General features: G+C 36.9%; 1 protein-coding gene across 1 annotated transcript in view; it reads left to right on the plus strand.

Moving 5' to 3' along the window:
- The window catches only part of CPED1 (cadherin like and PC-esterase domain containing 1), a 2422552-nt gene that overhangs the window by 689558 nt on the left and 1705902 nt on the right, over positions 1–27092 (plus strand). Inside the window, exons 7-9 of the mRNA XM_044087326.1 lie at positions 9518–9660; positions 15827–15899; positions 23277–23444. Of these exons, the coding sequence (XP_043943261.1) occupies positions 9518–9660; positions 15827–15899; positions 23277–23444 (384 nt within the window). The remainder of the gene's footprint in view (positions 1–9517; positions 9661–15826; positions 15900–23276; positions 23445–27092) is intronic.

The following is a 27092-nucleotide window of genomic DNA, read 5'->3' on the forward strand; positions in this document are numbered from 1 at the left end:
TTGCCTGCATACTCATTTTCACTATCCATATATCAAAATTAGAGCTTTATTTCAGCATGTCCCCATTGTCTACTCCCAATACTTGCACGTTATTAAGTAAGGGGGCATAAATACCATGTGACTTTTTATTCACTACTTTTTCCTTTATAGAATTAATCATGGCTGATGGATAGCGTCTGTTCCAAAACATATTACATAATAGGTCACGTTCTTTTAAAGAAATCATTACGCTCTGAGACCATTCTCACCACCCTTACAATTTGGCCCTTGACCACCACTCGTTTTTGGTGAAGAGGGTGGCTACTGGTATAGTGTAAAAATGATTTCGAATATGTAGGCTTTCTATAAATATGAGATACAAGTTGTTTTTTTCCTATAACTTTAAGTAATTTGACTTCCAAATATGCAATTGAATACATACCAATATTATATGTGAATTTTAAGAATGAAGTGGTACTATTAAAATAATTAATAAAATCTTGTATTTTACCTTGTTCAGCAACCCATGCTACAAAAATATCATCCAAAAACTATATTATACATACCCCATGACACTGTATATACATACCTCATGACACTGTATATACATACCCCATGATGACGTATACTGACTATTAAAAATGTATTGATTTTCCCAAGTTGCCATAATTAAGGTGGCGTATAAGGGCCCATAGGCTGGCCCCATGACTATGTCCATTTTCTAATGGAAGTAATGTCCATAAATAAGTTTAGGTTACCTGGGATAACTCTTTTGAGTGAAGCTGACCATAAAACCAATCAACCTGCTAAGCATATACTAAGGATGGTTGCGCTCAGTATAGGTTCACTGACAAGATGCAGTTTTGAAGTGGATGACATGATGGTAAGGAGAAACCTGGACATTTTTTTGGATCCAGGAAGCAGGAAGGGCAGTGCAGCAAAGCAACTTGACTTGGATTCAGTTTCTACTACTCAGAAAGATGGCAGACTAGAAATGGTGTGGGAATTGTGATGGAGAGGCTTCAGAAGACAGTAAAGAATGTCATTAGAATTAGTGACAGACTCATGACAATCAGACTCCAGTGTGAAGACAGGGCTCTAGACAGAGCGGATTTCTGACAGATGACAAAAATAGCTGCATCATGACATACACTTTGGATTATCACAGTATCAAAAATATTATTGAAGAAAACTGGGACATTGTCACAGGAAACCCTTTTCTGATTAACATCTTAGGAATATTAGAAGTTTTGTTGAATTTAAACCTAGACCATGTGAGAAAAGCACTAAAAGATGTGAAACTAATTGTACATTTTGTATATTTATACAGCAAGGCGATAGTTTTTATTGCCCTTATTTAAAGAAGATCATTAAAACCAGTGCAGGGGGTGACTGTAACACTAAAAAAGTAATTTACAGGGCACAGTGCAATGAATGTGATGCATTCTATGTGGGCAAGACTGTAAATAAACTCAAGCGAAGGATTTCATGTCATCTGTCAGAAATCCGCTCTGGATGTAAAAATAATGCACTAGCCAAACACCTTTCTCTTCATAAAAGACACACAGGTTTTAAGTTCCAGATCCTGGATCGCATAGACATGGGCGATCTTGAAGGAGACATCCCGAATATTCTGGAGAAACATGAGCTCATGTGGCAATTAAAGCTGAACTCTTTTAGAAAGCCAACTACTACTGTTCAATTAAAAGTGCACTGGAACTTAGAAAATTGCCACATTGTTTACATGACTAAGTGTATTTTATTTTATTTTTTTTATTTATTTTTTTCTACAAATTGGTTTTAAATACCATTTTAAATCATTTGAAATTTAAGTGTATATTTTGTTTCCATCATCATACATATATTTTTTTACTTTTTTCTGGTTCTCTTTTTTCCACTTTATTCAAAATGATGGTTATAACAATACTAACTAATTATACACTTATATAGGTTTTTAGGGTTCTTGTACACAGACCTGAAGAAGTCTAGAAGGACAAAAGCGATCTTTGACAATAGGTTATGAAAATAGAAACTGATTTTTGCATGCAAAATGTATATGTATATATTTATATATAATTTTTGATCGCAAAATGAACTAAGCTTGATATATTTCCAGCCATGTAGTATATTGCCTTGTATAAAATCACAGACTTAATAATTTGGTTAAATAAGGTGTACCATTAAAGTACATTAGGGCTATATATTATTATGACAGCTACTAGGTAGGGCAGGACCAGCTTGAATGTCACACTGATGGGGGAAGGGATGTGAATTTAACATGTGTACCAATAACACTTTGTTTTACAGCACAATAAACCACTCCCATGCCTGATAAAAAGCATATATATATTTAGAAAGCTTGTGAGGAAATTATTACTCTATTTTTGTTTTACTTGGATCGCTTGTCTGTGTACTTAATAAAGGATTTTCGACTGGAAACAGACTGCCTGCCTTGCTTGGATTACTTTTGAATACTTAGTCATGCTATAGAATTATGTATATTTTCTATTATTACTTTTTGACTTGATGAGTTTGCTACTTCTACTTCTATTGTCTGATCTGATTAATATACAGTGATTAACTAGAAATATATGGACTGAAAATCTTCCACACAGAGAAGTTTCTTACACTGTTTTATCTTGTTTTTAAGCACATATACTGCATTTACCTGATTACAAAAGGTCTTAGAGTGCATTTTATCTTGTTTTTAAGCACATATCCTGCATTTACCTGATTACAGGTCTTACAGTGCATTTTATCTTGTTTTTAAGCACATATCCTGCATATACCTGATTACAGGTCTTACAGTGCATTTTATCTTGTTTGGAAGCACATATCATGCATTTACCTGATTACAGGTCTTACAGTACATTTTATCTTGTTTGGAAGCACATAACATGCATTTACCTGATTAAAGGTCTTACAGCGCATTTTATCTTGTTTGGAAGCACATATCATGCATTTACCTGATTACAGGTCTTACAGTGCATTTTATGTTGTTTGGAAACACATATCATACATTTACCTGATTAGAGGTCTTACAGTGCATTTTATCTTGTTTGGAAGCACATATCATGCATTTACCTGATTACAGGTCTTAACAGTGCAGTTTATCTTGTTTGGAAGCACATATCATGCATTTACCTGATTATAGGTCTTACAGTGCAGTTTATCTTGTTTGGAAGCACATATCCTGCATTTACCTGATTACAGGTCTTACAGTGCATTTTATCTTGTTTGGAAGCACATATCATGAATTTACCTGATTACAGGTCTTACAGTGCATTTTATCTTGTTTGGAAGCACATATCATGCATTTACCTGATTACAGGTCTTACAGTGCATTTTATCTTGTTTGGAAGCACATATCCTGCATTTACCTGATTACAGGTCTTACAGTGCATTTTATCTTGTTTGGAAGCACATATCCTGCATTTACCTGATTACATGTCTTACAGTGCATTTTATCTTGTTTGGAAGCACATATCCTGCATTTACCTGATTACAGGTCTTACAGTGCATTTTATCTTGTTTGGAAGCACATATCCTGCATTTACCTGATTACAGGTCTTACAGTGGCATTTTATCTTGTTTGGAAACACATATCATGCATTTACCTGATTACAGGTCTTACAGTGCATTTTATCTTGTTTATAAGCACATATCATGCATTTACCTGATTACAGGTCTTACAGTGCATTTTATCTTGTTTGGAAGCACATATCATGCATTTACCTGATTACAGGTCTTACAGTGCATTTTATCTTGTTTGGAAGCACAAATCATGCATTTACCTGATTACAGGTCTTACAGTGCATTTTATCTTGTTTGGAAGCACATATCATGCATTTACCTGATTACAGGTCTTACAGTGCATTTTATCTTGTTTGGAAGCACATATCATGCATTTACCTGATTACAGGTCTTACAGTGCATTTTATCTTGTTTGGAAACACATATCATGCATTTACCTGATTACAGGTCTTACAGAGCATTTTATCTTGTTTGGAAACACATATCATGCATTTACCTGATTACAGGTCTTACAGAGCATTTTATCTTGTTTGGAAACACATATCATGCATTTACCTGATTACAGGTCTTTCAGAGCATTTTGTCTTGTTTGGAAACACATATCATGCATTTACCTGATTACAGGTCTTACAGTGCATTTTATCTTGTTTGGAAACACATATCATGCATTTACCTGATTACAGGTCTTACAGTGCATTTAATTTTGTTTGGAAACACATATCATGCATTTACCTGATTACAGGTCTTACAGTGCATTTTATCTTGTTTGTAAGCACATATCATGCATTTACCTGATTACAGGTCTTACAGTGCATTTTATCTTGTTTGGATGCACATATCATGCATTTACCTGATTACAGGTCTTACAGTGCATTTTATCTTGTTTTTAATCATGTATCCTGCATTTACCTGATTACAGGTCTTACGGTGCATTTTATCTTGTTTTTAATCATGTATCCTGCATTTACCTGATTACAGGTCTTACAGTGCATTTTATCTTGTTTGTAAGCACATGTCATGCATTTACCTGATTACAGGTCTTACAGTGCATTTTATCTTGTTTGGATGCACATATCATGCATTTACCTGATTACAGGTCTTACAGTGCATTTTATCTTGTTTTTAATCATGTATCCTGCATTTACCTGATTACAGGTCTTACGGTGCATTTTATCTTGTTTTTAATCATGTATCCTGCATTTCCCTGAGATAGTACCATTATTTCTGGGTGCCACCTTGAATTGCTTTCTGGGATTCTGTTTTCTTTAATTTCTTTTATAATTTTTTGACATCTTTAAAAGTTGCTAATATTGCATTACTTCTAGCCTTTATTTTGCATATTGATATTCTTTATGCATTCCATTTCTTCAAGTATTTATTAATTCACTCATCATGCATGCAGCCAGCATTTCTTTGTGTTTTGAATTGGACCCTCTCAGTATTCTAAATAGATAGTAAAAGAGTAGCAAGTCAGGAACACCCTGGAAAGTTCTGCCATGGCACTAGGATTTTATTATATTTTAACAAACTACTTTTCTGACTTGTTAGTCATTTTTACTTACTTGCATTTGCAGTCTCTTTGTAATCTGCCTCATGTTTAATCATTTAAAATGATGCAGACAATTCTGTGTCTTGCTACTAAGTCAAGTAAGTCACCAGGTTCGTAAATGTCTTGCTTTGTTCCTGATCTCAATTCTATAAGTATTAATAGTTTGAGTTTCCTGGTTTCTAGTGAAAACCAAGTGCTTCATATAGGGAAGAGTTTCCTTTTGTTTGCAATTATTTTGGAATATACATTTTATAATTGCTAGTGTGTCTTTTTCTTCCTCTCTAATATTAAAAATATTCATTATCTTTATTGTTTTTTCTGTGATGTGTAGGGACAATGGTTAATGGATTTTCTCCGGCTTCTCTATACTTCCTCTCACAGTGATGTAGATCCATCTTTTATATCCACATTCCTAGTAGTTATTGTACAGATTGTATGGTTTTCTGTGGCTGACACATGCAAAGCTAAAATGATAAACTGTGTTGAATTCTTCTCTAGATCTAAGAAGTCATGAGTCATGAAGTCGTAACGCAGAGAATGAAAATGTTTTTTACATATTTTAAAGCCAAAAGAATAATGCACACGCACACGCACACACATATGTGCGTGCACGCACGCACGCACACACACACACACACACACACACACACGCACGCACGCACGCATGCACACACGCACACACGCACGCGCACACACACACGCACACACACACACACACACACACACACACACACACACACACACACACACACACACACACACCACCAGTTAATTCTTAAAGCTATATTAGAGGTACATTGTTAAACAGTAGAACAGCACTATGAAGGCCCAATGGAAGGCTGCATGACCACCATGCCAGACATCACCACCAAGGCAGGCTAGCATAACAGACTTCCTGTCTGGTTAATGACACATTAAGGAGCTGTATTACCACCACTTGTGGTTGTTCACATTGCCCACTGAGTTCAACCAGGTTCATCAGATGAGCAGGGAGTAAATAGGAGCATCAACAAAGTCTGAAAGGGAAGAATAGCAAGCAAAACAAGGCATACAAGAGTAACCATAAGGTATGAAAGTTGATAAGAGGAAGAGAAATATATTTTGCAGAAGAAAGCTCTATTTGCAATGTATAGAGAAGTGGTATATGTGAGAAACTTCATAAGGAATGGTTGTGGATGGCATAGAAGAGATAGAAAAGAAACAAGGGCAGATGTACAAGCACAATAGACAGAAGGGCAATATACACAAAAAAGACAAGGGCAGATGTACAAACACAATAGACAGAAGGACAATATACACAAAAAAGATAGTAATAACAGCAGATAGTCAGACAAGGGCAGACAGCAGATGATGAGGAGGAATGGACAAAGAATGAGGTATGGGGAAAGTCACACAAGGGAGGGGAGCACCTGGCTGGGAATAGACAGGCTGACCCAAAGGAAAATGCAAACAGCCTTTGGTCACCTTTATGGCTAAAGTGATAAGCAAGCTGCTCCCTCACTGACCAGAAAGTCAGGGCCTGCTGGTGACCAAATGTCAGTTCATGGTACCAAGGATGCCATCCAGTTTCTGACAGATCTCAATAGACACCATCCTCTACAGCTGATAATGGGAGACAAAAGGACACTGGTTTGGACCATTGTCAGAAAAAGACCCAATTCCTCCCTCCTGAGAAGTACCATTGAGGTCACCAACAATCATTCATGCCTTAGTTCAATAGGGATACTTCCACCCCTGCTGACCTACAATAAACCAGTCAGTGCAGGCCAAGGTGACCTGCTGTTGGCTTCTAACACAACTGGACCTACAGAAAGACAAGAAAAATATAATTAATGCACAGAGAAGAGCAGTCATACAATGGACTGCCACACAGGGCATATGCTGCCCACTGCCGGGAAAGTCACTCCCACCATCTGCAGTATCATACCATGGTGAGCTTTCACTTATTCACAGCTGTGAAACAAAGTCTGCACATCTCAGTACACAAGTACAGCAGGTGACCTAATAGAAAGAGAAAAAAGCTCAGAGTACAAGTGTGTCTCCCTCTTCCTAACATCTTCCTCCTGCTGATGAAGCAGGTCATGGTGGTGCCCCATATGACTATGTGGCAATACTGGATCTGCTCACCTGAACAGGTAATGTAGATTGTATTATTCACTATCCTGGCAAGTCTATGCTAGGCATCTACCTAGCACAAGGAGTGACTGTTCTGCCTCAGCACGTACTCCGCAAAGTTTCTGCGCAGAACAAACAATAAAATCTTGTTCCCTGGAACATCATACTAGAGAGCTGCAGTTCAGAAAGTCTGAAGGAGCCATATACTATCACTGGGGCTTACAGACACACATTCAGACATCATGTGGTGCACAATGTAGCACAGCAGTATGGTTACTACCAATTATTCTACCACTGTACTGGCCTGCTATGGTCCGCACAGGCTGTGCGCATGAGCATAGTTTAAAATGTTCTTACTCAGTTTACAGCAAATGAGACGATTGTGAAACGCACCTCTATCACCGAATACCAGTAATACCCCCCATTACATAGCATTTTTTCCACATATTCTTGGTGAAAAGTTGTGATCACCCATCCAGTCATCCAGACTGGTTTTAAAGATTGCTAGGGAAGCACTCTGCTTGATTTGTAAGGGCAGCCTATTCCTGGAATGGGAGGATACATTGGCGTTTGGTACTTATCTCACTATCTCGTGTTGTTCATGCGGTGGTATAGGTTGAAGCCTCTAGACTGAGTGCATTTTTTCTCTCCTGGTTATATTTAGGTGAAAGAGTTTAAAAAGTCCTGGAGGGCTAAGCAAAGGTCTCCCTCAGGAGTCCATGATGCTGAGTAGAAGGACAGATCTTTCAGTTTATCACAGTAGTGAAAGGTGCTAAGATATAAGGCATTCTTATTCAGGAAACATTGAGGTGTCTCACGATGATTTAGGTGAGTAGAGAGGTACATGCCAAAAGGGGCATTTTATTCCATTATGGGTTCCTAGGGGATGGATAAAGTATATGTATTATTTTTTGTACCTTGTGGAGATGCCCAAAAATGTAAGCTGTGCAAGGTAGAAGGATTTTCTAATTACCACAGAGAAGTGGTGGACTCAAAGAACAGTCTGTTATCAATACAGGTACCCAAGTCCATCATGACTGTGTCAGATTTAAGTTCAGTACAGAATTGTTTGTTACTTTTTTGTTTCCTAATATAGTTGAAGTAGGCCTTATGGTTGTCTTTTGAATAGTTGCAGCTGTAAATCCATAGATGACCTACTTTTCCATATGGTGCAGTTGAAGGAATTACCTGTTTTAAATCCTTTTTATAAACGATAAAGCGGACATGTTTTAGTGCTGTTCATGATCTTTTTCTTTTTGTATATACATTTTGTTGATATGATATGGTTCTTTAGTTTTAAACTTGCCCTTATGCTTACAGGGCACTGTTACAGGTGTTACAGGTGTTGCAGGTGTTATAGGTGTCGCAATGTATTTATCCAAGGAGTTATTTCGGTGGGTAGCAGACTCATGTGAGAGGTTTTCTGGGGAGCTATATCATTCACAATTATATGTAAGATCATTAAATAGTAAGTAATTGATTTTGGAGTAATCCCTGAAAACAGAGGAGCTGTTAGAGGCTCTAAGCCAGGTTTGCAGAGAGATGGTCCCATTTCACTAGGTAGGGGGTACCAAGTTGGTGGTACCATTGAGGGAAAGCTTTGCGAGAGAAATACCAAGAAGATTAACGCCTCTGGTGCACAGAGGGGGGAGTTGATCAAGTGCATTCACTTTACAAAGTCCAGAAATCTCTGGGCATGTCAGCTGTTACTTGTATTTTAATTTGATTATCAAGTTGCAGAGATGTAGATGCCAAGTCTTTTTCTTTTATTTCTAATGGCACTTTGTAGTAAAGAGTTAACTCCTTTATTGTAGCAGTCATTCGTCTTCACAGACATAGAGCAAACTCAGGTTTATATCACTCTTCTTAACAACCAAACGCTGCACTTCCAAGTTCTAAATGTGAAACACCTGACAGTGCTACGTAAATTATTTGTTTTAGAAAAATAATATGGCATTGCTGCACACGCCACCTTTCCAATACTCTAGTGGATTTAGCTGCTACTACTACTACTATATTTAAAATATGTGTTTTATATTTTTATTTTATGTATTCATATATACTGTTTATTAGTAATGCTATACTCTGTTGTTAAAATAATTTCTGTCTCACTGTGATATATTATTTAAACCTCTATGGCATTCAAAGCAAGGATTTACAGTCTGGTATACTTGGACAAAGTTATTTTTTTTTAATATCAAAAACAACTAGGCAATTTCTTAGTAGACATTTTATATCACCTAATAGAGAGAATACCTTAAATGAGTTCATGTACTGTAACACTGTACAATGTTGCCTTCACCCCATGATTTGTCTAACAACATGTGCAAACTTTAACAGCTGCAGTCATTTTTTAAAAACCTCCTTGGAGTGGAGTCATCAGTCCAGGCTTTGAACAACATAAAGGAAACAATTTGCAAGATTTTACTGACAACAGAAATGCTCACTAAGGCTTCAGCAACAGAAAGAAAAACACTTCAAAGGTACGAGGAATGACATTGCTGTTTATATTAATGTATAGCTTTTTTCCGAGATGTCATTCAATACTAATTTTTCCCCTGGTTAGTGATAACTATGTTTACACAGTTGCTGTTATCTGTTGAACTCTTTGTGAGTAGATTTTTGTCAGTCAGAATTCTGGACTAAGAGCTGTTTTCTTAAGAAAAGAAACCTATGTCAGGAAGTCAGAGTGTGTGTAATTTGTGCACTGTTGTATTTCTGTGCAACCATTCAATGCTGTGTTTGTGTTCAGGCACCTCCTTTCATAGCACCTCTGTTGGTTTGTGCCTCTACCTTCACCTCCCCACTAAAGAAACTGAGACCCAGTCAGACATGCTCTAAAACTTTCCTTTATGCCAAATGTTTTGTTTTAATGCCAGCAACACTTATGGCCAATCATAACACTATCAGTGTTTAACAGAATGTAACTCAACAGCCTTTCATTCATAAGTGAAGATATGTATTGATATCATGCTGGTATATATTTTGAGTTTTCCAGTCAAATGTAACTAATAATTATTTTAGCTTAACAAAAGTTTTATCTTGACTTAATTGTTAAATCAATTATCAGTTGACAGCTGTCTAGCAGTATAACACAGATGGTTAAATCTATGAGATGCTAACATGCTTTAACCTCTAGCCTTTAATTGAATTGCTCAGCTTCCACTTGCAAACTTTGTGATTTTCAGTAACTTAACTAGAAGGTTCTGTCCTGGGTCACCACTGAAAAGAGGCACTTGTTCTTGTAAACTTACCCCATTAAGAAGCAAATAACAAAAATGTTGCACATACCTTTGTACTGATTAACATGGGTCTGATTGTAAAAGATAGAACCAAAGAAAGTTTGTAATTATTTGCTAACCTTATTTCTTGCAAATTATGCATAAGATAAATTTAAATATATTGTCAGCACCCCTTAAAGTTGGCTTTGTAGTCATATACTCTGCTGATCTAACCTCTCTAGTTGTTTGTTTTCATCACCAATAGAGAATCTGTGATAATCTCCCTAACTGCACCTTTGATCTGAAAAGTCATTTAAACTTAATTTCTAGTGTTACTTTTTATTGTTCTGAATTTAATAAGCATGCACAGTCAAACTTGTAATGGTGGAATCTTTCTAACCCCCTGATTGAAGCTTTTACGTAAATAGACTAAATTTTTGTGGCACACTCTTGACCTTTGCAGAGTTAAGATCACAGTTCTGAAAAAAAGATAAACCATACCTCTTAGTTCTGGATGGCTGCCATTAATCTTCAAACTTCAAACAGATTCTGAATGTTTCTTAACTATCTGTAATCCTACTAATAAGCTATACATATTAGTAAAGTATGATAACACATGTTAAAATTATACGTAGTCTAAATGCAGTAATCCAGATGGGGCATAGTCACACTTTCTTAGATTTTGTTTCAAATTCTACAGCGTAGTCCCTCAACAAAAAAAAACATACACCCCAAAAATAACTCCTGAAGTTACTGATTTAAGCAAAAAGAAGAATAAAAAAAAATAGTGAACCACATATTCAAAAAAAAAAAAAAAAAGAAACAGATAAAAGCTATTTGACAAGCTAAATATACAGTATTATGAGTACATCTTTTTGAAAACACATTTATACATATTTTCAAAAAAATAAATGCTTTTAAAAATTTGTGCTGTGGCAGGGAAGGCCACTTGGTGGTGTGAGTAGTGACTCTAGGTGATGGTCACTGCTGATGTGACACGCTGACCCCATGTACAAAACAGGAGAAGGGGGTTGATGCCAATGCTGATGGGAGTACTGTGTGGTGTAGCATACAAGGTGTATACTTGGATATGCACACACGTACCCCGGCACCACAAATAATAGTTGATTTATTACTTAGTCAATGAAAGCTTTAAGAAGAGACCATATAAACTATAAGACAGCATGTGGTACAGTGACCTTGTTGCTTAACTTATTACCCTCTCAGTGAATATTCTTATGTAGGCTTACTTGATAGTAGAGTAAAACTAGTCAACCTTGTAAATAACTTGCTCATTTCAAAAGAAAGAAACTGTATATAAACAAAAGTTTTCTCTTTTGCTTTGTGCTTCAAAGTGAGGAAGATGCTATGAATTACCAGGGAAGGGACAGTGCTGGGGATGTTGCTGTCTGCTCTGCTCTTGAAGTCACTGGTAAACCTTTCACTTAAAAACAATATATTCATGTGGGGTATTCTGAAGAAAAGTGTCTGTTTATTTCACTTAGCAGCTACTGCCAATATGTGGATCAAAATTACATTTTAGTTTAGAAACAAGCAGCAGTTTGTCAGTTTCAAAGTGCTGCTTTAAGGGTTTTTATGGAAGAAATCTCAATTATCCAAAGTGCCTGCATTCCATTTAGTTGCAGAGATTACTGGACAGGCACATTCATGGATCACACAACATGTGTTGTAAAATATACTTTATGTGTGAAGTAACAGGCCTAGAGACAGGAGCTGTCATTGAATCCCACCTGACACAAATGTCCTCCTGGAAGGTTTGACACAGACAAACAACTGGTGACAGAACCAGGGACTAAAATTAAATGCCAGGAAATGCATAACAGTATCCTTTGGGAAGTTATCCACCCCTATTAACTATCATACTGACAACACATTCCTTATACTTGACCCAGTAGTCAGGGACTTGGGGACTCACATGGACAGTAGTTTAGCCTTTGACCATCATGTGTCTATAGTAGTGAGGAAGTCATTCTATGTTTTGCAGCTTATAAACAAAAGTATGGGATCTAAATCCAAGGAAGTCATTGTTCCACTGTATTTGGCATGCATCAGACCCATCATTGAGTATAATGCCCCCTTTGATATGTACTTAACCAGGCATACCCAACAATTGGAATGTCTGCAGAGGTTCCTCACTAAAGGAATATAGGACATAAGTAAAATGCCCTATGCAGACTGCCTCAAAGCCCTATATTTGTATTCTGTCTCCTACATGCTTTTGAGGGGAGATTTATGCCTGGCATACAGGGCATTGTCAGACCCCACTCTGATGGACCTCCTGCATATCCACAAAATAAACAGCACCAGAATTACCCATTCTAAAGACTTAAACTTTGGCTGTGATATAAATAGAACTTGTTGGAGGGACAGGTATGTATCCCAGAGACAACCCCATCTCTGGAAGAGGCTCCCCATCCGTGTGAAGCAGAGTTCCTCCCTAACCAATTCAAGTGCAACTTGGGCAGTTGGATGGGGAACAGGAACTTCATCCTTGGTTTGGCACTTATGTCTATAATGGACACAGGCAACCTGTAAATGGTTCATCTCCCAGTCCCCTGCTTGTAAATGTTTTGTCTCCCAAGCCCCTACTTGTAAATCTTTCATCTCCCAAGCCCCTGCTTGTAAATCTTTCATCTCCCAAGGACCTTCTTACACTTATCAAGGGAATCAGAATTTGTCAGCTATTTGGGATGCATGGCTAAGCTTACAAAGGCCCTTGTGGTCATTAGCCTAGTAAACACCTATGAACGTATAAACCTGTAATGAAATACATCATGTATAACATGCTAAGTGCTGTAGATGATAACGGTAACAGGCTTGCCATGATGGTACACTTCATGTACCACATTGTATGTGTTGTACATAATAAAACAGTGTAAGAAACTTCTCTGTGTGGAAGATTTTCAGTCCATCTATTTCTAGTTAATCACTGTACATAATCAGATCAGACAATAGTAGTAGAAGTAGCGAATGTAAACTCGTCAAGTCAAAAAGTAATAATAGAAAATATATAATTCTACAGCATTGCTAAGTATTCGAAAGTAATCCAAGCAAGGCAGGTAGTCTGTTTCCAGTCGAAAGTTCTTTATTAAGTACACAGACAAGCGATCCAAGTAAAACAAAAATAGAGTAATAATTTCCTCACAAGCTTTCTAAATATATATATACTTTTTATCAGGCATGGAAGTGGTTTATTGTGCTGTAAAACAAAGTGTTATTGGTACACATGTTAAATTCACATCCCTTCCCCCATCAGTGTGACATTCGAGCTGGTCCTGCCCTACCTAGTAGCTGTCATAATAATATATAGCCCTAATGTACTTTAATGGTACATCTTATTTAACCAAATTATTAAGTAGATTATTAAGTCTGTGATTTTATATACAAGGCAATATACTACATGGCTGGAAATATATAAACCTTAGTTCATTTTGCGATCAAAAATTATATATAAATTTATACATATACATTTTGCATGTAAAAATCAGTTTCTATTTTCATAACCTATTGTTAACAAAGATCGCTTTCGTCCTTCTAGACTTCTTCAGGTCTGTGTACAAGAACCCTAAAAACCTATATAATTGTATAATTAGTTAGTATTGTTATTACCATCATTTTGAATAAAGTTTGAAAAAAATATATATATATATATATATATATATGTATGATGATGGAAACAAAATATACACTTAAATTTCAAATGATTTAAAATGGTATTTAAAACCAATTTGTAGAAAAAAATAAAATAAAATACAATTAGTCATGTAAACAATGTGGCAATTTTCTAAGTTCCAGTGCACTTTTAATTGAACAGTAGTAGTTTAGTCCAGGCTTTCTTAAAAGAGTTTAGCTTTAATTGCCACATAAGTTCATGTTTCTCCAGAATATTCGGGATGTCTCCTTCAAGATCACCCATGTCTATGCAATCCAGGATCTGGAACTTAAAACCTGTGTGTCTTTTATGAAGAGAAAGGTGTTTGCACACTGATGGGGGAAGGGATGTGAATTTAACATGTGTACCAATAACACTTTGTTTTACAGCACAATAAACCACTCCCATGCCTGATAAAAAGTATATATATATATTTAGAAAGCTTGTGAGGAAATTATTACTCTATTTTTGTTTTACTTGGATCGCTTGTCTGTGTACTTAATAAAGGATTTTCGACTGGAAACAGACTACCTGCCTTGCTTGGATTACTTTCGAATACTTAGTAATGCTGTAGAATTATATATTTTCTATTATTACTTTTTGACTTGACAAGTTTACGTTCGCTACTTCTACTACTATTCTCTGATCTGATTATATGCAGTGATTAACTAGAAATATATGGACTGAAAATCTTCCACACAGAGAAGTTTCTTACACTGTTTTGTTTTTAGACCCACTACACTTTAGTGGGTTGTTTTGAGACTTCGGGGATACAACGGAGATTACTTGTTTTTTGTTGTACATAATAAATGCAACAGGCCTGTTCTAATGACATACTTCATATATCGCACGCTCTGCGTTGCAGATAATAATTGTAAACGGCCTGTCATGATGATATACTTTATGTATCACTCGCTATCATACCTCTCAACCTCTTAGCACAAGAAATCTGGACAAAGCCAAAAATAATTGGGGGAACAAAAGCCCAAAACTAGGGACACATTTTAAATATTGCTCTTTTAAACTAAGAAGGAAGCTAGAATTAATGGATTTGTATTAGTATGCATTTTTTGACATTTATGAAATCTGAAACTCAAATGAATGTCTGTGATATCATGAATTCTGTCCTCAGTGATTTCCCAGAAATCCACAAATTTTATGAGGAACAGACCAAAAGTATGAGGCAAAAATCTGGACATTCTGTGAAAATTTGAACAGTTGAGAGGTATGCTTGCTATCTGTTGCAGATAACTATAACAGGCCTGTCCTAATGACATACTTCATGTATCACTCATTATGTGTTACAGATAATAATTGCAAAAGGCCTGTTCTAATGACATACTTCATACATCACACGCTCTGTGTTGCAGATAATAACTGTAATGGGGCCTGTCATGATGATATATTTCATGTATCACATGCTATGCTATCTGTTGCAGATAATAAGTGTAACAGGCCTGTCACAATGATATAAATCATGAATCACTCGCTATGTGTTGCAGATCATAATTGCTAAAGTCATAATGATGTCCTGATGACTAATTCCTTTATTTGTGCTAATGAATTCTGTGCAATTTTATCTTCATTTCTAACTTTATAGAACATTGCTAAAGGTGTGCAATTTGTCATAAGCAGAGGCATTAAAATTAGTCTGATGAACACTTGTTTTTTTCTTCACTATCTTTAGTGTCATATGGAGCTTTTAGGCTTCGGGTCAGCCAGGACTAATAGTTTATGATTTTTGTTTTGTTTCAGATGTACTCTGTGTTTCCAGTTTCTGACATTTGATATTTCTTTTATCAACACCTTACACCCTGTAGTTCTAGAGGTAAGATATTCCAACCTTTTCCCTAATAACCTTCCGACTGTTTCAATGTACACTTTTATCATAGGACACACATATGCTATGTCAAGTATTGTAAACAACAAAAAGTAAACTGTTTTTACAGGCAAGACATTTTGTGTGTGTTTGCTCGTATGTGTGCACGTGTGTGTGTGCGTGTGTGTGCGTGTGTGTGTGTGTGTGTGTGTGTGTGGGTATATATATATCTTTATATATATGACAGACTCTATATGCACCTAAATAAATGCATTTACCTGGCAATCCCTACCAGATCTAAACAAAATGTGAAGTCTAAAAATAAACCATCCTAGTGGTCCACATGTATAAATAAAAATATAGTAAAAGAAAAACATCTTCTTAAACTGCATAGCAAAAAAAAAATCAAGGGTAACATTAAAAATCTATCAAAGGAACTAATAAATACTATTAGGAATATGAAGGTATCACATGAACTTAAAACTACCATTAGAAGGTAACAAGGCAATTACAAATCCTTCTTTAATTACATTAGGAAACTGAGGAATGACACCCAACATTGCTCAGAACTTATTGAAAATGGCACACTGCCTACTTGGATTCACTAGACATTGCCAACAACTGCAAAACACTTCAGTTCAAATTTCATCCCCAAAGCAACTATACAAAGCCCACTTGTCTCACAGAATCTTAAACTCCCTATCCTAACCAAAAAAACATTTGCTGAAAGTACTTTACAGAATAAAAGATATGTCACCCATGGGGCCTAATAATAAACATAGCTTCATGATAAGAGTGCAGAACATGCCCTAATAGACCCACTCCTACAACTATTCAACCTGGGTTTAGCCACTGATCTTGTCCCTGAAGTATGGCACATGGCTGTTTTGATGACACTTTACGAAGGTGGACCCATCATTGACCTTAGAAACCACAGATTCATTAGCCTGACTAGTCTCACCTGTAAGCTATGGAACATATCATTACTGACCTAACTAACGGTGGTATCAAAAATCTTATAAGGCTTGTTCACCAGGAGTTTGTGTTTAAGGGTAGATCTTGTCTAATGAATCTCACCAACTTCTTTGAGAGAGAATAACACATACCATGGACAGTGGACATGTCTATGCAGCATACCTCAACCTGGTTAAGGCTTCTGACACCATACCACATTATAACATAAATAAAATGAATACATAGTTAGATGGATAACAACTTGGTTGAGAGAGATACAATCCATGCAGTGAGGATGGCGGTTTCTCCTCTATAAACATGAAGGTGACCCTCAGGGATCTGTGCTGGGATCACTATTATTCATCATGTACTCCACATGACTACAAACTTGAGGTCATCCTTCTCTTTCCCTATGATACACAGAACCTTCCAGTGGAACTCACATGTGCCAACAACTGGCACTCAAAACTACGTTAAAAACCAAATGCTAAAATGTGCAATATTGTCCTCTTTGGTAAACAATCCCTTTATTAATTTTATAATTTAGACAAGGTCAAACTTCAAAATAAAAGTGCAGTGACAGACTTTGGAACATGGGTGGATAATTCCCGTGCCTTTGACTGCCGCATTGCAGTAGTGATTAGGAATTCTTTTCACCTGGCATTTCTATGGAATTTCTAAGCCCTCTGTATTCTGCATTCATCAGACCTATTATCAAATACAGAGCTCCTTTTGGAACATATCTTACTAGGCATATCAAGCAACTGGAAATATCCCAGAGGTTCCTAACTAAAAAGATCACATGCTTAAAAGACATGAACTACCAGGAGAGGCTGAAAGCATTGTCCTTTTATTTAGTGCCCTACAGTCTCCTTAGAGCAGCATATTCCTTGTCGTTTAGGCAGTTAGGGTCCAGTACTCTGAGAATTCTCATATCTCCAAAAAAACAAACAGTCCCACTAACATAAAACTGGATATATAAACGCACTTCACCAATGCAATGGAAAGACAGATTTTCCATGCAATACATACTCCTTCTCTGGAACAAAATTCCACTCCATGTTAAGAAATGTGGCACATTTTCTTCCTTCAGAATAGTTAGACAACTAGATGGGTATCTGCAGATTTGCCCTTTGCATGAGTGGCCTGTTTCTCCAAGGAGGCAAGATGTGAGGAGGGATACTGGCAAAGCATAAGTGGCCACAGGGCCCATTTGCCTTGTGTTTTCTGTCAGTCTGTGATGTTTTACATGTACATATATGCATGTGTGTGTGCATGTGTATGTATGTATGTGTGTATAAACACAAGTGCATCTTACAGTACTTTTACTCCCACATACATTCTCTCTCTGTCTCTCTCCTATAGGGTGGAGTATTAAAGTTCATAACACAGGAGACTGATGCAAACATTTCAAAAATGTACTTACTGAAAAAGGCAAAACACTGAGACAACAACTGATAGCAAAATTAAAAAAAAAAAACAGTGACTTCATTCATAACTCCTTCATACTCAGACGATGAAAGACTTCTATCACCTTCTTTCCTGTAACCCTTGGGTCTGCTGATCCTGCTGTCCTCCATTTTCTCCATCTCTGCATGCAGATCCCCAGTTATACCTCCACATATTCTAACTAACATAGTCATACCACCCAGATTTACTTCCCTGTCCAGACATCTCTGCAGCAATTCTCCAGTCTTGCACAATGTTTCATCATTATTTCCCATTTCCTCACTAACCACTTTCTACTCTTTTGCGACTCCCATTTTACACACCTGAGGATATTAGGTTAGTTAGTCCTATGGAAAGACGTGTCCATGTGCTGCGTTTCCACTCTTTCATCTTGTCCTTCTGATTCTGTTCCCATTAGTCCTTAAAAAAAAAAGTCAGACACAAATCATGCAGTTGCTTGATTCCTTTATATTTAGGGCTCATATACCTCACAGGTATAAGCCTTGATAGTTATAAAACATAAAGTAAAACCATCACTCATATTTTACTTCCTTTCCCTAGAAGACATCTCATTCCATTCACCCAACCATCCAACGGATCTGCAACCTATTGTACTACCTCTTTCCATCACCTGTCTAGTAAATCGTGCACATTGCAATGATCTTTTAAGGCTGAGACATTTCACTCCTTTCTCTTGAATGACAGGATGGCCTAAACCTTGGAAATGAGCCTGCTGTAACAGTACCATTACTGAGTCCATTGGACGAAACTCAATGCCAGCTTTTCTACCACATCTAGGAAATTCCTGTCAGATTTTTGACCAGCCTTTCATCACATCATTTAACAACATTATGTAATGTTCTGCAAATAAACTTATAGATAAAAAGAAAAACCTCCTCCAATCTCCACCATATTGACTCCACTAATTTTTTTGTAATCCTCTAAGCTAACATTTCTATTACCAGCAGAAACAGTAAAAGTTGATAGACAGCATCGCTATCTACTCTTTTTTCCTATTTTGACTGTTGTCATCAGAACCCTATTGGTTGCTATCCTTAACTCTGTCATCTTATATAGGGTTAAAACCTCAATGCATCTCTTTTCTAGGCTCACTTCCAACCCATATACAAGAAAATTTATTTTACTGACTTAAAGATATTTTTTTATAAAAAACAAGACTGTCTTTTGTGAGTCCAACTCCCGGCCCCCTAAAGCTACCATAAAATCCAGAGGCAGCTGCCTATGGTGTGTCCAGCCTCCTTACCTTCAGAAATCAGTTCAGCTCTTCTTTGACTAAGTTTGGTATAACCTTTTCTTGCCTCACTGCCAAAACTCAAGCATAGATTTCAGCAGGGATCGCTAACAATGGAATTAGGCCTGGACTTGGTAGGTTCCCCTTTCTCTCATTGCCTTTGGACAGATCCGCATTTTAGTTTTTCAAATAATGTCGAGCGTACAGTACTCATCCCATCTAGAATACTACTGAATGCTGTGGTCAAATCTAGTAATATTTGTTCTCTCAGTATTTTATAACAAACTGGTGAGAAACCATCCACCTCAAAGGCCTTCCATCTTTTAAGCTTTGAAGTGACATTAAATATCCAATCTTTGATTTATCTCCATCACCAGACTATAAGATTCCCTTCCAGTTTTTGGCCATTCCATAACTCCTTGTTCCACTGGATCCTAATACAACTATTCAAGCGCATCTGAGATTTCTTCTGGAAGTTTTGCCCCATGCATTTCTTGTGTACCAGTGTCATTACTGTGCCTTTTTTCTCTTATCCTTTAGCCTACGTGCTAACATTTTTGCATCCACCAAGCCTGCCCTCTTCCATCATTCCTCTGCCCTTATTCTGATTATATCCTGTACTCTTAGCCTCTCCCTTAGCCATATCTCCTACTCCTATATTGCCCACCTTTCCATATATCCCCCTTCCCTGTCTGACCCCCGTAGCCGACTTTCCAAGTCTGGTTTATTTTACCACCTCCTACAACCAGTTTATTTTGCCAACCACTCTTTACTCGTTTGGAGTTGTATTTTTGCCTTAAATGGGACTTTTACCACATTTCCCTACCCAGTTAATGTATGTAACCTAGCATACAACACCAGATTATAACCCCCCACTCTTATTGTATCATCTCCACGTCTAATTATTGCAACCTTAACAAAAGATTTCTTGGCCACCAGAGAAGTATCCCAAAAGTAAGCTTTCCCTTCCAACTAGCATCTGATCACTATTTATCTACCAGCCAAACTCATTTCTACTTTTTTGGAATCAGTCTTGATTTGTTTTAAACAAACGCAGCTGCTCCTGTCTTACCACCACCTTTATTAACCGACTCCTCCACTCAAAGTCCTCCAGTGGTTAACTTATTCATTTCCCGTCTTTAATCTTCTTTCTCTTTGCTATGAAATATCTGTTTTCTGAAGCATCACTAGATTACCTGAGCCCTTCCAGCCTTCTGTTGACCTTTGTACATAATACAGCATGGGTCAGTCCTCTCAGGTTCGTTATCTTCAGCATTTCTTTCTCACTTATCCTCCTCATCACCTTTTACCCTTCATCACTACTGTTCACCTCTGGATTCCAGCTGTAAAACTAGATTTTATGGACCCTTGGACAGCGCCTTTCAGAGGATCGCCAGTACTTACTGCCCCCTCAGAATGTATATGCTGTTCAATGCCATGATGTCTGTCTATATACACACACGCACACATATATATATATATATATGTATATGGATCTACTTCAAAAACCTAATAAAAAAATAAAAACAAATTACTTTTTTTACATTTTTGCAGGGTAGCAAGCCCCCATGCACTCCCCACACCACTTTCTAAATAAATATACGAACTCCGAGATCTCTCTACAGTGACGAAAATGGTAAATATCCCAGCCTGCACTGTACAGCGACCCCCATTCAAAATGTTCGAAGTTCCAAAACTTTGATCTTATGGTCTTGTCCTTTTGAAGTTTGAATTTTTTAAACTTTGAGCTTCTGAAGGGGATATATAACTTCTTCTTCTTTCGGCTTTTTCCGGTTAGGAGTCACCACAGTGGATCACCTGTCCACTCATGATTGGCAGTGGAGTTTTACGGTGTTGAGTTGCCAGCCCAGTGCCCAACCTTCCACAGAAGGCACACACATGCATGCACTCACACCTAGGGCCAATTTAGAGTGTCCAATCCACCTACAGCATGTCTTTGGGAGGAAACCAGAGCACCTGGAAGAAACCCACACGATCACAGGGAGGACATGCAGACTCCACACAGAAGGCACCCCAGCCGAGAATTGAACTGGAGAACCTCTTGTTGTGAGGCGGCAATGCTAACCGCTGCACCACTGTGGCCACCCAAAAGGGATATATATATATATATATATATATATATATATATATATATATATCTCTCTCTCTATATATATATATATATATATATATATATATATATATATATATATATATGGGTCTATATCATATTATCAAAGTATTACAAGTTCGAACTTTAATGATCGAACTGTAATACTTTGAAATTCAAAAATAAAAAACATGTGAAGCCTAAAAAAAACAAACAAAAAAAAAAAACTGCTCTGCTCTATGCAGGGGGGCAAGCCCCCTGCATCCCCCACACCCCCTGCTACTTAAATATACCAACTCCGAGATCGCACGTCAGTGCAATACAGTGCGGAAATGGAAGATTTCCATTTCCTACACTGTAGCGTGATCTCATAGTTGGTATATTTAAGTAGCGGGGGATGTGGGGGGGGTGCAGCCCTGCACATGGGGGGGTGCAGGGGGAGCTTGCCTCCCTGCTTCCACCCTTTATGTTTTTTCCCCATTGAAACTGCCATTGACATCATTTTGAACTTTTAATAGTTTGATCATTTGAGTTCGATATTTAGTGATTCGGACTATTAAAAGTTTGATGATGTGATATAGATCCTATATATATATATATATATATATATATATATGTGTGTGTGTGTGTGTGTGTGTATCTACTTTTCTTCATCAAAATTTCAGTACTTCGAAAAAGAAAAGTAAATGCCCACTTCAGCGAAAGTGCATTTCAATAAAAGTGCACTTTCGCTGAAGTCTAGTTGCTGGATTGGCTGACTAAAAAAAAAAAAAAAAAACATAAAAAAAATCTTTTGCACCCCCTTACTGAAATATACCAACTCCGAGATCGCAGTACAGCGTGGAAAAGGGAATATTCCCATTACATGCTATATTTTGATCTCTGTACTCGGTTTTCAAAGTTTCAGTACTTCGAACAAGTGGTCAAGTGATCTTCGAACTACTGAAACTTCCACCAACAGAATGGAACCCATATATGTATATATATATATATATATATATATATAATTTTTATGAGGAACAGAGCAAAAACATGTGCCAAATATCTGGGCATTCTGTGAAAATCTGGACAGTTGAGAGGTATGTTGTCGACAATACTACATGATACTGTGCTCCACAAATTTTAACAATTACATTTGTCTTCTTAGACATCGCGAATCAAGTTTTAGGTAAGTGGTTTACATTTACAACATGATTTATAATATCTGTTTTATATGTTGCTTGTTATTTCTACATGTAGAAGTATTCCAAAAAGTCCAGCAGAGGTCAGCAAAAGCTTTGAATTCAGGGAGTTTAATAGTGTTAGCCTCACGTCCTGATTCAGTGCAGTAATATTTGACACTCCTGTCAATTTTTGCATTAAACCATTATTGTAGTTTATTGACCACTATTTAACGCTTCAGAGCAAAACTGTATTTTCCGAGCGAGATTTCCTATTATGTTAAACGAATGCAGTGACCTCATTTCTGATCATTATCTAATTATTGCATATCAAGTACGTGTTCAGTTACACTGTTTAATGAAATGTTATAATAAGATTAGTCTCATCATTACTTTGGGGCTGATTTTTTTTTTTGGTTGAATGTGGGGGCCTACACTGTTCTTTCTATTTCTTGTTGCAGATTCATGGGGAATATGACTTCCGAGATGTTAAGGATATAGATTCCAGGGACCAAAGCATAGAGGAGACCATTCTAGAAGATACTTTCTATATTCTGATGTCTAACCTGTCTGTGGCTACTACTATGTATGCTGTGTTACAGACTATGCCCTCATCAGTTGGAATAAAGGTAACATTTCTTAGCCATGATCAGTATTTATAGTTTTTAAATACTTCTATAACAATCACTCTTAGAAATGCCTGCTTCCAGTATGACTCATCGAGTCACATCTGCATAAAATTACAAGCACACAAAAACAACCAGTTGCAACCATGTCTGGGTGAAAATCAAGACATACATAATTTTTTCAAGGGCTCAAACCCTCTCTGCACCCCCACACTCTTGAACTTATATATGCCACCACCACAGTAAAGCAAACATGAAGGGAGGGGGATCTCCCAAAAGAAAGGAATCACTGTTGGCATATAAAATCCACACTGGCAGCGATTCCTTATTGAGAAAAATTGACTGGGGAGTTCAGCTTCACTGAGTTTTTCTTGACCTGCTGGCAAATTGTCCATTTTATGCTTAATGGTTTTAGAGAGGCAGAATATCTACTTTCATAAGTTCATAGGTTCATAGGTGTGTACAAGGCTAATGGCCCTGGAACCTTTACAAGCCTAGCCTATAGGATTACCCTGGCATCGTGCCACACGACTTAGTTCCCAGTGCCTCTGTTGAGTAGAGCCACTGGAGTGATCCCTGGGGTGAATTTTGTATTTCCCATCCACTCATCAAGATTTGTCTTGAAGAGAGGGCCAGTAAGGTGCTCCGCTTGACATGCATGGGAAGTCTGTTCCATAGCATGGGCAGTCTCTGGGTTATGAACCTGTCCCTCCAACATTTTCTGTTGATTGTGGTAATGAGGTTGAGGTCTCTGGAGCATGTGGTGTGGAGGAATTGGGATTTCTTTAGATGTAGCATTTCTAACAGAGCTGGGTTAGACATGACTTTGTAAATCAAGCTGAAATCACCTCTAAGTAGGCAATATGACACAGAGAATAGTTGGAGTTTTTTGAGTCTGTCCATATAGGACAAGTGTTTAAGGCCTAGGGTCCTCTTTGTGAGGTACTTTTGTAACCTCTCCAGTTGTTGCAGGTGTCTAGTGAGGCACATGCCAAATGGGGCATTGTACTCGATGATTGGCCTAATGAGGGAAGAGTAGAGGGAGACAATGACCTGTTTCTTCCTGGATGCAAAACCCTTAGTAATGAGATGTGCCCCATAGAAGGACTTTCTGACCACAGTGGCAACGTGGTGGTCAAAAGAGAGGTTGCTGTCAACATGTGTTCCCAGAGCTCTTATGATGCCTTCTGTGTTCAGTGGACTGCCATCAGTGTGGTAATGCAAGGGAACTGGGTTTTTCCCAAGGGAGGTGACAACACATTTTTTGTCATTGAGCTTAAGGCCATGGTTCTGACACCAGTCATTAGTCTCATTGAGGCCTTTCTGTAGGATGTCAACATCACTTGGGGAGTTAATAATAGCTCCCAACTTGTAATCGTCTACAAACTTTGCCAGCCAGAGTCCCTTTGTGTTGGCTTGGACTTCAGAGAAGTGTTATTTAAAGAAATCTGCTATCTGGAAAGTTTCCAGCTATTTGAATTTTTGGCACTGTTTGACATTGAGAAACATTATTGGTGGTTAGAGAAACAAATCCAGAATCTTTTCTTGATTTTATAGCAGTTACCAGTGCCATATCAAACTGTCTACATGGATCCATAAAAAAGTAAAACTTAACTTATTAAAAAATTTACAGTAGTAGTAATTTTGCCTAATACTGTCCTACTGCTGTGCCCATATTCTAAGTGTATGAATACCCTTCAGGGTGGGCTTATCTGGAAAATAATAAATTATCTGTAGCTAGGAAGCTATCAGTATTAATGCTTCTTATTTCAGACTTTGATGTTAGTTACAGTATCACCTTTATCCCATTAGTATGTCTGTACCACTTACTTTTATTCTAATGTTTTATACAATTTTCTTCCTAAATGGAATGTTATGATATATGTTAGATTACCACTTTTCAGTGTATTTATATCACAGTATTTTTCAGAATATCTTTTAAGTTAAATTTTTTTTTTTGCTGAAAATATTATGAAATGTTTTATGAACTGGTGAAGAGGCAATGATGTAGATATAATATTTTGGCATTATATCTTTTGGACTTACAAGGACTACAGACACTGGATGCCAGTGGAAGAGAAATAGCAAGTGACATGCTAATAAGAATATATATATATATATATATATATATATATATATATATATATATATATATATACATATGACGAAAGCAACTTAAGCTGGAGTCTTCATAAAAAAATGTAGTGAAAATGAAATGCATCTGTATTTAGAAATAATAAAAGGAGCCATGTAGTTTTTTATCTGTTGCTGATGTTACATTGCTCATGTTTGACAGCTGAAAAAGTAGTACTTAATAAACAAAATGTATATGCATGTCAGAGGACATCCTAACAGAGAGAAGTACATTAACAGGGATAGATTTTATTAGTTTATTCACTCATTTCAGAAGTAGAATGTCTTATTCTCGATAGAGATTTGACATATGATACATAATATATTTTCAGCTACTGTACATTTATGATCCAAAATTCTGCAGTGTTCTTGCCAGGAAAATGAAAGTCTGTAACTCCATAAAATATCACAGCTTTACTAGAATATATCAGATTTTTCAGTGCACTCCTAAGAGCTTTAATAACACTAATGAATGTCTTGGTATTTCCCTGTACTTCTAATTACATATTAACTGAAGTATGTAACAAGCATCATCTCGTATTTTGCAGTATATATTTTACTTTTTACTTTTCAATTGACTCATAGTGTTATACATAAACTACCTTGGTTTATGAATCCAAATTTTATATAAAGCACCAGTGGTGCTCGTCTTAACAGAATGAATTCATGTCTGTTATGTCTGTATTTTGAAAAGTTAATAAAAAATGTTTTTCAAAAGGAGTATACATTTTACTTTTGACATCTTCATCATGGGGTTTCATTCCCTATTCTATGATGTAGCACACAGTGTGAATGCAATGCGTTTAAAGAAGCAGGAAAGATGGTTTAGGGTTTGAAACCAGCGTGCAGATATTTTAATGGTGGGAGGTTGGCATACTGGTTTAGGTGTTAACTTTACAGACACAAGGTACAGGGTTTATTTCCCTCATGGGGTAATTGGCTACCCCAAGGGCATTTAGCCTTGTACTAATCTTGGAACCTATGTGATGTATGAGTATGTTTTCTACCAGTATGCACATACCAGTTTTTGGGAGCATGTCCATGAGTGTTTGATGCTGTTCAGCTGCCAGGAGTCAGCACCAGTACCATAATGCACCGCCATCTTGCTTACATACTGGACAATCCAAATCAAGACTGATTCATACTTCTGTGTTCACATGCACTTTTTTATTTTGCACTTTGTATTTTGTTTTCATTCTGAATGCAGATGTTATTAAGAGAAATTGCAATTGCAATTCCTTTATAATTTTCCCTTCAGAATTAAAACTCATAAAGCTAAAATACTTTTACTTGCACAGAATGCTTGCTCTCCACCTATTTGTTTTGAACATGAATTAACACTGGTCTAATTCATGAAAGTGCAGCAATACCATGAATATAACAGAGCAGTTACTGAAAGTGATATAACTGCCCTACACAATGCAAATCACTATAGTAGTGTTCTGCTTATTTGCACACCATGCTACTATACTAAAGCAGAATGCAAATAAGCATTTTAGTTTGCAAAACATGCTTATT

Source organism: Protopterus annectens, chromosome 11.part0 (assembly GCF_019279795.1).
Source record: "Protopterus annectens isolate FY-2018-M chromosome 11.part0, PAN1.0, whole genome shotgun sequence".
NCBI classification, from domain to species: Eukaryota; Metazoa; Chordata; order Ceratodontiformes; family Protopteridae; genus Protopterus; species Protopterus annectens.